The sequence below is a fragment of the Juglans microcarpa x Juglans regia genome, chromosome 6D, assembly GCF_004785595.1.
Source record: "Juglans microcarpa x Juglans regia isolate MS1-56 chromosome 6D, Jm3101_v1.0, whole genome shotgun sequence".
Lineage (NCBI taxonomy): Eukaryota > Viridiplantae > Streptophyta > Magnoliopsida > Fagales > Juglandaceae > Juglans > Juglans microcarpa x Juglans regia.
Window position 1 is genome coordinate 29,359,939 of NC_054604.1, and position 12,249 is coordinate 29,372,187.

Sequence of the window (12,249 nt, forward strand, 5' to 3'; positions counted from 1 at the left end):
CATGGTTAATGAGCTCTACCACAATCGCATTTGCACTCAAAATCTATACTATACTTTGAACTTTAAATGTTAAGGATTGAGGCAGCCATCTATCCTTCCAGATACTAGTATCTTAACCATTATCAATCCTCCATAATGAGCCTTTTTCCACTAATTTCCTTACTACTATGATGCTTCTCCAGATAAAAGAGGGTCAAGCCCCAAGCTTTGCTTGAAAAAATGATGAATTTGGAAAATACTTTGATTTCAAGATCTGTAAAGCAAGTGATTCAAGATGTTGCCCCCATCCTCGCTTAGCTAGCAAAGCCAAATTGAAACTTTTCAAGTCATGAAATCTCAATCCACTTGCAGCCTTAGCTTTCCCCATTTGACTCAATGAGACCCAATGCACTTTCCTTTCATTTTGTTGTTGTCCCCATCAGAACTGGTGCATCACTTTATTGATCTCCTTAAGTAAAGATTTTGGGAGTTTAAAAAACCTAATGCAATAAGTAGGTAGAGCTTGGATGACAGCCTTTAAGAGGATTTCCTTCCCTGCCTGAAATAGAAACTTTGACTTCCAATCCTGCTCTTGATTTTGTCCAAGATGCTCTTGAAGGCTTTGTGTCTTGATCTACCAATGAGAGTAGGTAAACCTAGATACTTTTTAAAAATGGATGTAGATCTAACTCCAGCAATGCTAATGATAAAGTCCTTTGCATCCTTTCTGGTATTGGCATTGAAATGAATGGAAGTCTTCTCTTTATTAAGCTTATGTCCTGAGATAATTAATTTTCTTTTATGGAAAATAGACTGCATTCATTCATGAAAGTGAAGTTACAGTTGTGACTGATACATACATGGAACCATATTGCAAGCCAACTACTCACGGTTGGGCTCTACCAGTACACAAATTCTTTTGTGACTGGTATGGTCTTAACTTCTAGAACTTTCTACAGATAAACCGTCTGAGAGACCACATTCTACCTAAAACAGAGATTTCAAATCCCACCTTTTAGAGGAGGAGATGACTTTCATTCTATGGACAAAATGTCTAAGAGACTATTTCGTTTAACAGAAAATGTAAATGATACATAGGAAAATAGTGAAATACAACTTGAAAAGCTATAGATCCATATTTTCAATCTTAGAGGAAATAAAAAAAGCAAACACAGGGACTGTGGTGGCACGCGCCACCGTGGAAGTACATCACATGGTTGAGTATAAAGAAACCGATGGCCCTAGTCCCATAAATGTCGGGCGTGGCGGCAGTAGAGCTCCCCTTATTGTGGCGCTTGGATGTCATGCACATACTTTGGACCGGGCGTGTGGCTCACATGCTGCTTCGTTCAACGACATTCTTTGCCCGTCTAAAGGATCAGTGCCTTGAGAATCTTGTGGTGGGGCGCATTGGTTGTCAAGCTCTGGATAATAACAGATCAGCATTTTGCCCTACTTTAAAAGAAAAACACAAAACCAAAAAAAAAAAAAAAAAAAACTAGAGAGATGATGGATGGGGGAGGGAGGAGCCGAAGCTCCAACTTCCCTCCTCTAAAAAGAAAAGAGAAAGAGCGAGAAGTCAGATAATTAATGAGTGGTTGGGTGAGATAATAATTACATTGTCACAAATTAAAATATGGTGTCTAATTCTGATAATTAAGAATAAATGCTGCGGAGGAATATTCACATTTATATCTCAAGTCAAGACTAAAATATACGGTATAAAATATGTGTGTGTTTAATAGGGAAAAACGAGAAAATGTAATTAATTATTATTGTTTTAAGGGAAAAATAGAAGAATGAATGCAGTTTGGTCCTTTGTTTCCAAGCACCAACCGTCTTTTAGAAAGTAATAATATTTATGACAAGTTGGACAGTGACCCATTCCGTCTTCTTCGAGAAAAACTCTCCAAGAAAAGCATATCGCTTTTAAAAGCGTTGGGAACTTAGGATCCTGATCTTTTTCTGCTGTCTACTACTCCATGTTTAGTTATTTAGAAACAGAGAAGCAAAACCGAATGAAACAACGAAAAGAACCGTGTAAGAAATTCACATCAGAAGAAAGTGAATGATTTTTTTCCCCCAGTTTTTTGCAGTTTCTTTGGCATGGTTTATTTGTAGCATATAATATCGCAATTTTTAATGGAAAGGGATAGCTTTGAATGTGTGTCGTCTTTGGATGGGATCGATGAGGAAGAGATCCAACACGACCATCAGTTCGAGTCCTTGCTGAAGTCCCGCAACAATGTGGTCCCGCCGGCACCCTCTCGGAGCACTAGCGTCCATGAACTTCTCGAATGCCCCGTCTGTACCAACTCTATGTACCCTCCGATTCACCAGGTGTGTCTCTTTCTTCTATTACATCAAGGGGTTGCTTTGTGATTTGGTTCCATTTGGGTGATTTTGGTGTTGTAAATGATTTTGAAGTTGAATTTCATCTGATGGGTTTTGGTGATTGGAAATGTAAAATTCTGATGCAAGTCTGTCTATAGAGATGGTGTGTGTGGCACGTATTTGATCAGTTTTTTTTTTTTTTCTTATGTAAAACTCGTATTTAAGTTTTGGGTATTTTTTGTTTTGGGGGAGTTGGCGAACCGGGTCTAGAAGTTTCTGTATTTGAAGCAAATGGTATGATTACAGAATGGATTTTGAGTCATGGCTCTTGGCTTTCTGATATTCTTTTTCATGCTTGATAGATTTTGAGATTGGCTGAGGTTGTGGTTTTCTTTGAATGTATGGGGTGTCTCTGAGCATAGAGGGCTGGGTTGAATTTCTTAGATCTTCTTTATTTTGTTGCTGCGGCCAGCTCTACGTCGCATTTGGGAATGCAATTGATGAGAATTAATTATTGTAGGATCATTTTTAGTTTAAATTTTGTTCGAGATAGTAGTTGGGCTTTGTGAGGCAGAACATTTATCTCATTCCCATTATTTGTGTATTTATCTTTATCTATTTTTTTCCTACTTCATTCCAATGTGATATTTTCTTTTCGCTGAATCCAGATGTATATTTACTAGATATTAAGCATATCCCTGACATTAGTTTCCATTTGAAAGGGGATGGAGGGGCTTTTCACTGGGAAGTTATGTTCATGATATGGCTGATATACTCTGCACAGTTGACACAATGATTAACTTGTATAACCTTAACGTTTTAAACAAATTTGGGAATCTTTTTCATACCTGCTTCAGTTATATAAGCACATTTCATAATTATTTAGAGGACTGTTGAGAGTAGATGCTATATATGATCTGTTAAACATGTCTTTCACTGGCTTAAGCACTGATAATGGTATTGCAAAAAAAGTTGGCCTATTTTAATTGCATGTTTTGAAGTTTCCTTCTATGATGTAACTTTTTATTTCTGAGCAAAATAGCAGTACAAGTCTTAGGATGTAACGTATTTTAAATGTTAGCATAGTTTCTTGCTTGGTTGGAAGTAGTTGATTTCTGCCTTTATACTTTTGCAGTGCCAGAATGGACATACTCTGTGTTCTACCTGTAAAACTAGGGTACATAACCGGTGCCCCACTTGTAGACAAGAGCTTGGAGATATTAGGTGTCTGGCATTGGAGAAGGTGGCAGAGTCACTTGAACTCCCCTGCAAGTATGGCTTCTTGGGATGCACAGAGATTTTCCCCTACTACAGCAAGCTCGAGCATGAGGCTCAATGTAGCTTCAGACCATACAATTGCCCATATGCGGGATCTGAGTGTCCTGTAGTTGGAGACATCCCTTTTCTTGTAGCCCATCTGAGGGACGATCATAAGGTAGACACCCATGTGGGCTGCACATTCAATCACCGCTATGTCAAGTCCAATCCCCGCGAGGTAGAGAATGCGACTTGGATGCTTACAGTAAGTACTAGTCAAGATTCTTTTTTAAGTTTCCATTTGGAGGTTTATTTTTCTATATTTCAATTTGGTAGATTTTTCTTCTGCATCATAGAACATTTGCAGGCCCACAGACCACATGCTGGTTTATAATTTGGTGTAACACAAAGGATAATGTAGTCAGAGGTAATAGGATGAAAAATGGAATATGTGACAAAAAAATACAATCAAGCATATTATATTTCTTAAACTATTGAAGCCACTAGAAGAAAGATGAGAGTTTCTAAAAGAACTAAGCAAATAATTAGAGGACAAGGATGCTTGCTGTTCCTTGTTGTTGTTGAGGTTAAGAAAGGAAAATCTAAAAGGAATAATGCACTGGTGGTTTTAAACAATGGCTACCAAGGGGTCGTTAAATCCTGGATTTTGTTCTAATAGCCAATGAATGTTGGGATGGTAGACTTAAGTCTGGCGCTCCAGGGATTATATGTAAGCTGGATATGGAAAAAACATATGATCATGTGAACTGGGATTTTCTCTTGTATTTAATAAAGAGATGTGGCTTTGGGGAGAAATGGTGTATGTGGATCAAATGGTACATCTCAAAGGCAAGATTCTCAGTTTTGATCAATAATAATCCAGAGGGTTTTTTCAACAGCTCTCGAGGCCTAAGACAGGGAGACCCCCTGTCCCCTTTACTTTTCGTTATTGTCATGGAGGCCCTGAGTAGGATGTTGTCGAATGTGGTTAACCATGGTTTTATGATTGGTTTTTCAATAGGTGATCCGCAGAGGGGCCTTATCTCGGTTTCCCACCTACTATTTGCAGATGACACACTAATTTTTTGTCATGCAGAGCAAGACCATCTTAGGGCTCTAAAGGCGCTTCTCCTATGTTTTGAAGCAGCGTCAGGCTTGAGAGTGAACTTCAATAAATCAGAGTTAGTGCCCATTGGGACTGCTAGTACTACTCGGCAATTGGCTAGCACACTTGGGTGTAAGGTCGCTTCTCTCCCTATGACTTATTTGGGACTACCACTAGGGGCTGCTTCACAAGCTTTATCTATTTGGGATACAGTTATTGAGAAAATAGGGTGGAAGAGACTATATTTGTCGAAAGGAGGCCGGGTGACTCTTATCAAGAGTATGCTCTCTAACTTACCTACCTATTTTCTGTCTTTATTTCCAATTCCAGCTAGCATGGCGGTGCGGATTGAAAAACTTTATCGTGACTTCTTATGTAGTGGGATAGGGGATGAATTCAAGTTTCACCTAGTCAATTGGGATAAGGTGTGCAAATCAATCCCTTCAAGTGGATTGGGGATAAGGAATTTGAGAACCTTTAATCGGGCACTACTTGGGAAATGGCTTTGGAGATACAATTTGGAACCGGAAGCCCTATGGAAATTAGTGGTTGATTGCAAATATGGTAGGTTATGGGAGGTTGGTGTACTAGAGAAGGGAATGGGTCCTATGGGGTGGGGGCTTGGAAGCATATAAGACGTGGGTGGGAGGTGTTCATTCGACATACTAAATTTATGGTGGGGGAAGGTACCCGTTTAAAATTTTGGAGGGACATTTGGTGTGGGGAGGAGGCTCTAGCGGACGCTTTCCCATCTGTTTTCCGAGTGGCATGTGATCAAGAAGCTTCGGAGCGGATCTCATGACTCGTTCAGGGGACCAAATCTATTGGAATGTCACTTTTAGTAGAGCAGCTCAAGATTGGGAAATAAATAGTTTTGATGCTTTTTTTAGCCGAGTGTATTCTTTGAAGTTATATGGTTTGTGCAAAGATAAGCTATGGTGGACCCCTGCAGGTAAGGGTACCTTCTCAGTTCGTTCCTTCTATAAGTCGCTTACTTTGCTCCCAAACTCTCATTTCCCTTGGAAAAGATTGTGGAGAAATAAGGTACCTCCCAAAGCACTTTTTTTCACTTGGATAGTGGCCTCGGGTAAGATTCTGACTACTAATAATATGTGGAAGCGCCAGGTAATTATTCCAGAATGGTGTTGTATGTGCAAAAAAGCTGGAGAGACAGTGGATCATCTTTTATTACATTGTGAGACAGCTAGAGACTTATGGAGCGAAGTGTTCAGTCGGATAGGGTTAAACTGGGTGATGCCTGCTACAGTGGTAGAGTTATTGGCTAGATGGGTAATGTCGGGTTGTGCACCACAAATCAAAGTTGTGTGGAAGATGGTTCCTATTTGCATCATGTGGAGTTTATGGCGAGAGCGTAACGAGCGGACATTTGAAGACAAGGAGCGGACAATAGAGGAACTTAGAGCTTTATTTTTCCGCACCTTATTTCTTTGGGCTATTGCTGTAGATTTTAATGGCCTAAATGTACATGATTTTCTTGTTTCTTTTATAGCAAACTAGATAGGTTTTATCTCTTGTATACTTCCTTGTGTACTTGGGCTTTGCCTATTCCTATTAATACTACCGTTTACTTATAAAAAAAAAATGGTTTTGCCTGTATGTTATATAAAACTTCTCTTTCAATCAATACAAAAATGCATAACCTTGGAGAACTCCAATCCATGAAACATGTTTTGACCTTGGGAATGGTAACTTTTTGGTGCTACTGGCATTTGGTACGAAGTTTTCACATTCCTAAGTTCTGAACCTTTCTTTTCTTTGTCATTTTTTTCTCAGGTTTTCAACTGTTTTGGTCACTACTTCTGCCTGCACTTTGAAGCGTTCCTGATTGGCATAGCCCCAGTTTACATGGGATTCCTTCGTTTCATGGGTGATGAAATTGAAGCGCAAAACTTCAGCTACAGCCTGGAGGTTGGGGCAAATGGCAGGAAGCTGATGTGGGAAGGCACTCCACGGAGCATTCGTGATAACCATAGGAAAGTCCGAGATAGCCATGATGGTCTAATAATTCAGCGAAACATTGCACTTTTTTTCTCTGGTGGAGACAGGAAGGAGCTCAAGCTCCGGGTTACTGGACGAATTTGGAAAGAACAGCAGAATCCAGATGGAGGGGTTTGCATACCCAATATCTGCAGTTGAGATATTTTGTTCTCTGACCATCTTGCTCGTTCCTGTTTGATGCGTTGCTGGCTTGCTGCCTCTTTATGTGTCAAATGTACATCAAATTTTTCTTTATTTTGCTGCTGTTTTCAGATACTGGATGGGTCATGAGGAAAGTTTATGGATACTGGAGTATTCGGCTTTTGTAATTCGTTCAATAAAGCTGCTCTAGTTTTTTTTTTATGAGAGGGATATTACTTCTACAACTAAATTATATGTCTTTCCTTCGCGTTGAACTTTTGAAACAAAAGGATTTAACATGATATCAGATTAGAGGTTCTAAGATCTAATTAGCTTAGCTGTTACTTCCCTTTCTACTAGTTCTAAATTTCGCTTAACTCCTTATTTATCAACAACCTCATCCCTCACCGAAGATGTTCTTGAAACTCGAAACACTACATGGAAGAGCTCATTCAATAGAGATTTTAATTGCAATTTCGTATTAGATTGTGTTTTTTGGAGCACAAGCACACCCGCACCAAGCAACGGAGCAACGACTCCCTGACTTTAATATACAACTGGTCCTAGATTTGCAACATACGGGAAAGTAACTCAATTTTTAAATATAATTTATTTATCTTTGAGTTGATAAGTTTAACTTAATTAGATAGTAAAAGATGTGGTTATGTACATCGTATTTAATATTGTCTGTACATTATTAAATATTAAGATTCGTTTTATATATCTCTCCTTCTTAAATCGTTATTGGAGATAAAAGCCAAGAGGGCCATATCATTGACTTAAATATAAGCTTAGGAGTTGGCACATACAGACACAGCAACAAGTCATGCAGACGGGAGAAACCATGAAAGTGAACAGATTTTGACCCGTCTAAGAAAAGACCATGCAGGCGAGGTTGGTTTATGAAAAGAGCTCTTGATCATGTTCTTCGACATCAACTTTAGCAATATCCATTGAGACTAATTCAGATTTTATTTTGTCATCTTCCAATATGATTTTAGTTTTGATTTTTATTTGTCTTGGCTTGGGTCCTACACCCATATTTGCAGCATCTCTTTGAAGCATCACGCTCATAGAAAGAGTTTTGTATTTTGTCTGCAAAACAGGCTCTTTAAGCAGTTGACTTATTTTGTACTGTCGTGCTTCATAGTTTTGAAAGCATAGAGTGGGTCAGTTTTTAAGAATTTACACTTCAGGCAACTGTAAATTTACAGGTGACCTCAGAAAAAGAAACCAGAGTTTTAGCTGCCGTTGAACTATTTCACCTTAACAACACTAAAGTTCGCAATTACAACAACATTTAAATTTACAGCTGCTAAACCCCTAAATAGTAATCCTATTTTACGTTTTTAACAGTTGCAGTCAATGAAATTGAGGCCCTGTATGATCTATTCAAGAAACTAAGCAGTAGTACCATACTTAATGGTGGTCTTATTTACAAGGTATATTCATCAAAGTATTTGCTTTAAAGCTGTTTATTTGTGCTTTTTCATGAGCTAGTGTTGGCAGCTTGGTACACGTTGAACTCTGGAATTAATATAGTTGAAATTTAGCGTAGGCTTCTTAGCTCTCTGATTTGAATTTAAGGTAACTTGTGTATTTGTGTGCTAATTTACTTGACATTCTATGTTCAGGAAACTTGCATTTTCTTGTTCTAGTTTTAATCTTTTAAATTGCATCTTCACATTTTACGTTGAGGTCATCTGAAATATTTTGACCTTTTGGAGGGCAGCTGCAGTAACAAATAAAAAAAGCCCTATAGTTTGAGTACTTCATGCGATCACAAGCAATGTACCATCAAAGTAGCTGTATCTGTGTGTCAAAGAAATCCAACTTGTCAATATCCTGAAATTTGAATTGAATTTAGAAGTGTCTAATGGATCTAAAAGTCTTATCATGAACTAAAAGAACTGTCAAATAACTTTGTAATCATCTGCTGTGGCTTGATGCTGCTCATCATCACTCAAATCAACTTTATGATTGCCCAGTTTCCAAATCTCGGGGCAGCTGATATTATGCAATCTGGCACCACAATTTATTGCAGGGATTTGATCTGTTTAATGTTAAGTGTAATTGGGTTATTGAGTTTGAAGAATTTGTTCAGTCTTTATAAACATCTTCCACCCAATGCACCTGAAGCAGTCAAAATTGCATGTACCCCAAATTTTCATGAAACCTTATCGTTCTGTTCTATTCTTGATGTATGTTCTAGGAACCTGAAAGTATATTGATCTTAAATGTAGATATGTAAATATCCCCTGCGTTATATGATATGCATCATTTTTACACAAAAAAATGTCCCCTGCTTTGTCCATTACTCCTATGAATGCTAAGATGGGAAAAGATTTTCTTGCAGTTGCATTTAGATTGTATGATCTGAGGCAGACCGGATACATTGTATGAGTACTGAAAACTTTCCTCTTTACCTCATTGTTTATTTGATAAGATTGCAAATTGCTGTTGATGACAACAATAGTTGCCAACATCTTCCACGACATTATTGGTCAATTCTCACTACTTTTGTCAAATAGCACTAACACTTGAAATGAGTTGAGCCCATCCAGGGAGGATATCCCCAGTTGGACAAAGTCTCCCTTCAAATTGGATTGGAGGAAAACTCTTCCAATGTAATCTACTAAATTGTCATGTCCTTTCAGCATGTGAGAGACATTCTTTTTAAGGACAACGCTTTCCTATACGCTATATTGGAGGAACACCCCCCCCCCCCCCCCCCCCCCCCCCCCCCCAAACTAAGTATTTTATTTATTTATTTTTTCAATGTATCCTCACTTGAGCATTTCACAAACATTTACCAAATAATTCTTACTACTACCTAAAAATAAATCTCAAAAAACACTTATTACTATGATAAAATGCAAATATAGGGAAATGCTTTCTGAAAATGTTGACGAAATTGAGTTAAAAGTTGCTACACTTAAGCTTCTAAAATCCTAGGAAAAATATATGAAGGGACCTTTTTTTAATATATATTAGGGGCATTTTATTAACATTATATGTGTTTCTATTAAAAATGATTGAATTCTATGAGTTGTGTTTTGGTGATACATTTAAGAATCACGTGGTAATTTTGGGTGGTAAAATGTGCAATCCCCAGACATTCCTCATGAAATAGGGGGTAGATGTCATCAGGCTGCAAGGTCATTGGCCCAGTTTTTATTAGCCTTGAACTCACAATATTCATGTGAGTTTTTTTAATAATCCAACAACTGCATTTTTTATTCTCTCGATTATTGCCATGGAAGTTGAAGGAGATGGTATTGGCTCTTCCGACCGAATCTGATGATATTATGGAAGCGAATGTCAATAAGGTGTGCTAAACTTCATAAATTTCTGTGTTTTCCCCATGTTCTCACTTATTCTTCTATCGAACTTTCCGATTATGGTGCAATCTGTTTAGACAATGATGGAGTCAGATTGATCATGAGGAGTGGAAGGAATTTGTAGCTAAGAATCCACCCCTGAAAAAGAACATGACTCTTCCATTTTTAAAGTGCGCCCTTCCGTTCTGTTCATATCATTGTACACTCAACTTACATTAATCTACCTCAGGAAATTTTATATACACGTATTGTGTCACTAACCATATGTTGATACAAGAAATTCTATGAAGAAGTTTGTTGACAATGTTAATTGTTAAAGTCCCTTTCTTTTGTTTCATATGTTAACATCCTTTCCTTTTTCTTCTTCAAAGAAAACCAATAGATGGTTTTGTAATAGAATAAGCAGTTTACAGAAAGGACTTTCACCAACAACATGAGCCAATCATTTTAGATTGCTTTGCTGCTGAGATATATATTTCTTTTCGAGATATTTTATTATAAGTGCATAGTTTCATATAAGGTTTACATTTTCCAGGGGCATAACCCTGGCATTTCCCAGCTTTCTGATTCACTTGGAATTTGAAGAGGAGAAATGGTTGCTGAAATGATGTCCGACAGTATATAAGTTGTTTCCTGTTAGACGCTCAATGCATCAAGGGACATGTTCTTTGGAGAACTTGGAGCAATCGTGGTTGCAGCTGAAGTGGCAACATAATATATGTTGCATAGGCTGGAGGTTGCAAGATTTCAAGGTAAAAGATGCAAGGTTTTATAGCACTTTTCCCTTTGATTGTTGAGTGAAGTCATGTATACTTTCTGTGTACTTCGATAAAATCCCTTCGTATCATGAATATGAGTATAATAAAAACTCCCAGCTCCATTTTATTCTGTTACATTGTGAATATGAGTTCAACAAAAACCCCCAGCTCCGAGGACAGCTCCACATCCACCACTTGGTCTTTGTAGATGATAGCTTGCTGTTCTGTCAGGCTTTAATCTTTGGAATGGAGTAGGTTGCTCAAATTATTGGAACTCTATGAACAAGCTTCGGGACAGAGGTTGAACAAAGACAATACGTCCATATTTTTCAGCAACAATACAAGGACAGCAACCAAAGACCTTATCGCAAGCATTGCAGGAATTAGATCCATAGGTTCGTATGAGAAATATCTAGGATTACCAGCTTTGGTAGGAAGATCCAGAGACAAGGTTTTTAAAGGTATCCTGGATAAGAGTGAGGAGTAAACTAACTAACTGGAAAATGAAGTTTCTCTCACAAGCAAGGAAAGAAATCCTCATCAAATCAGTAATTTGGGCCATCCCCACATATAGCATGGGAGTATTTAAACTCCCTAAAGGCCTGCGGCAGGAAATCAATAAACTGATGAGAGGGTACTGGTGGGGACAAATAGGCCAGTAAAGAAGAATGCATTGGATTAAATGGGACCAAATGGGGAAAGTAAAAGCTATAGGTGGACTGGGATTCAGAGATTTTGAGAACTTCAACTTAGCAAGGCTGGAGCATATTACAGTTCCCAGATTCACTTGCTGCCAAAATCTTAAATTAAATTACTTTCCTAAAACTGAGTTTTTTCAAGCAAAGTTGGGCAGCAACCCCTCCTTTGTATGGAGGAGTATTTTATCAGCTCGACCTTTGCTTGAGGAAGGTTTACTATGGAGGATTGGCAATGGCAAATCAGTGACAATCTGGTTAGACAAATGGTTGCCCCAACCAACCACATTCAAACCACAAAGAAATCCTGGATGTAGAAGCTAAGGTTGCTAAACTTATAGATACTGATACGGTGGCTTGGAACCTAAACTTAGTTAAAGAAGTGTTTTCAAAAGAAGAAGCAGATATCATATGCCAAATTCCTATAAGTCATAGTAATAGGCCAGACCAAATTATGTGGAGGTGCACTGCCAATGGATTTTTTACTGTAAGAAGTGCATATTATCTTCAAGTTGAAGTACAAAGAAGATCACAAGGCCAATGTTCACAAAGCACTTCAGACAGGGGCACCTGGACCAAGAACTGGAAATTGACACTCCCACCTGCAGCCAAAATATTTTTGTGGAGAGCCTGTCTTAATG

The 12,249-nt window shown here is 38.2% G+C and overlaps 1 protein-coding gene and 1 long non-coding RNA gene across 6 annotated transcripts; both read left to right on the forward strand.

Annotated features, from left to right (window-relative positions):
• Positions 1 to 1,856: 1,856 nt before the first annotated feature.
• On the forward strand, positions 1,857 to 7,035 carry LOC121235289 (E3 ubiquitin-protein ligase SINAT5-like). 2 transcript variants are annotated; one of them, XM_041131620.1, is made up of 3 exons: positions 1,857 to 2,319; positions 3,449 to 3,835; positions 6,470 to 7,035. In XM_041131620.1, the coding sequence occupies exons 1-3, from the start codon at positions 2,122 to 2,124 to the stop codon at positions 6,830 to 6,832; spliced, it is 948 nt and encodes a 315-aa protein (XP_040987554.1). In that variant the 5' UTR covers positions 1,857 to 2,121; the 3' UTR covers positions 6,833 to 7,035. The 2 variants fall into 2 exon arrangements, with proteins under 2 accessions (XP_040987554.1, XP_040987555.1); XM_041131621.1 differs by lacking the exon at positions 1,857 to 2,319 and adding an exon at positions 2,383 to 2,607.
• A 555-nt stretch (positions 7,036 to 7,590) lies between these two features.
• LOC121235925 lies at positions 7,591 to 11,896 on the forward strand. 4 transcript variants are annotated; one of them, XR_005934626.1, is made up of 4 exons: positions 7,591 to 7,708; positions 8,171 to 8,256; positions 10,691 to 10,907; positions 11,122 to 11,896. It is a non-coding gene; the product is annotated as an uncharacterized LOC121235925 (long non-coding RNA). The 4 variants fall into 4 exon arrangements; XR_005934627.1 differs by lacking the exon at positions 7,591 to 7,708 and adding an exon at positions 7,715 to 8,028; XR_005934628.1 differs by lacking the exons at positions 7,591 to 7,708; positions 8,171 to 8,256 and adding an exon at positions 9,567 to 10,354.
• Positions 11,897 to 12,249: the final 353 nt, after the last annotated feature.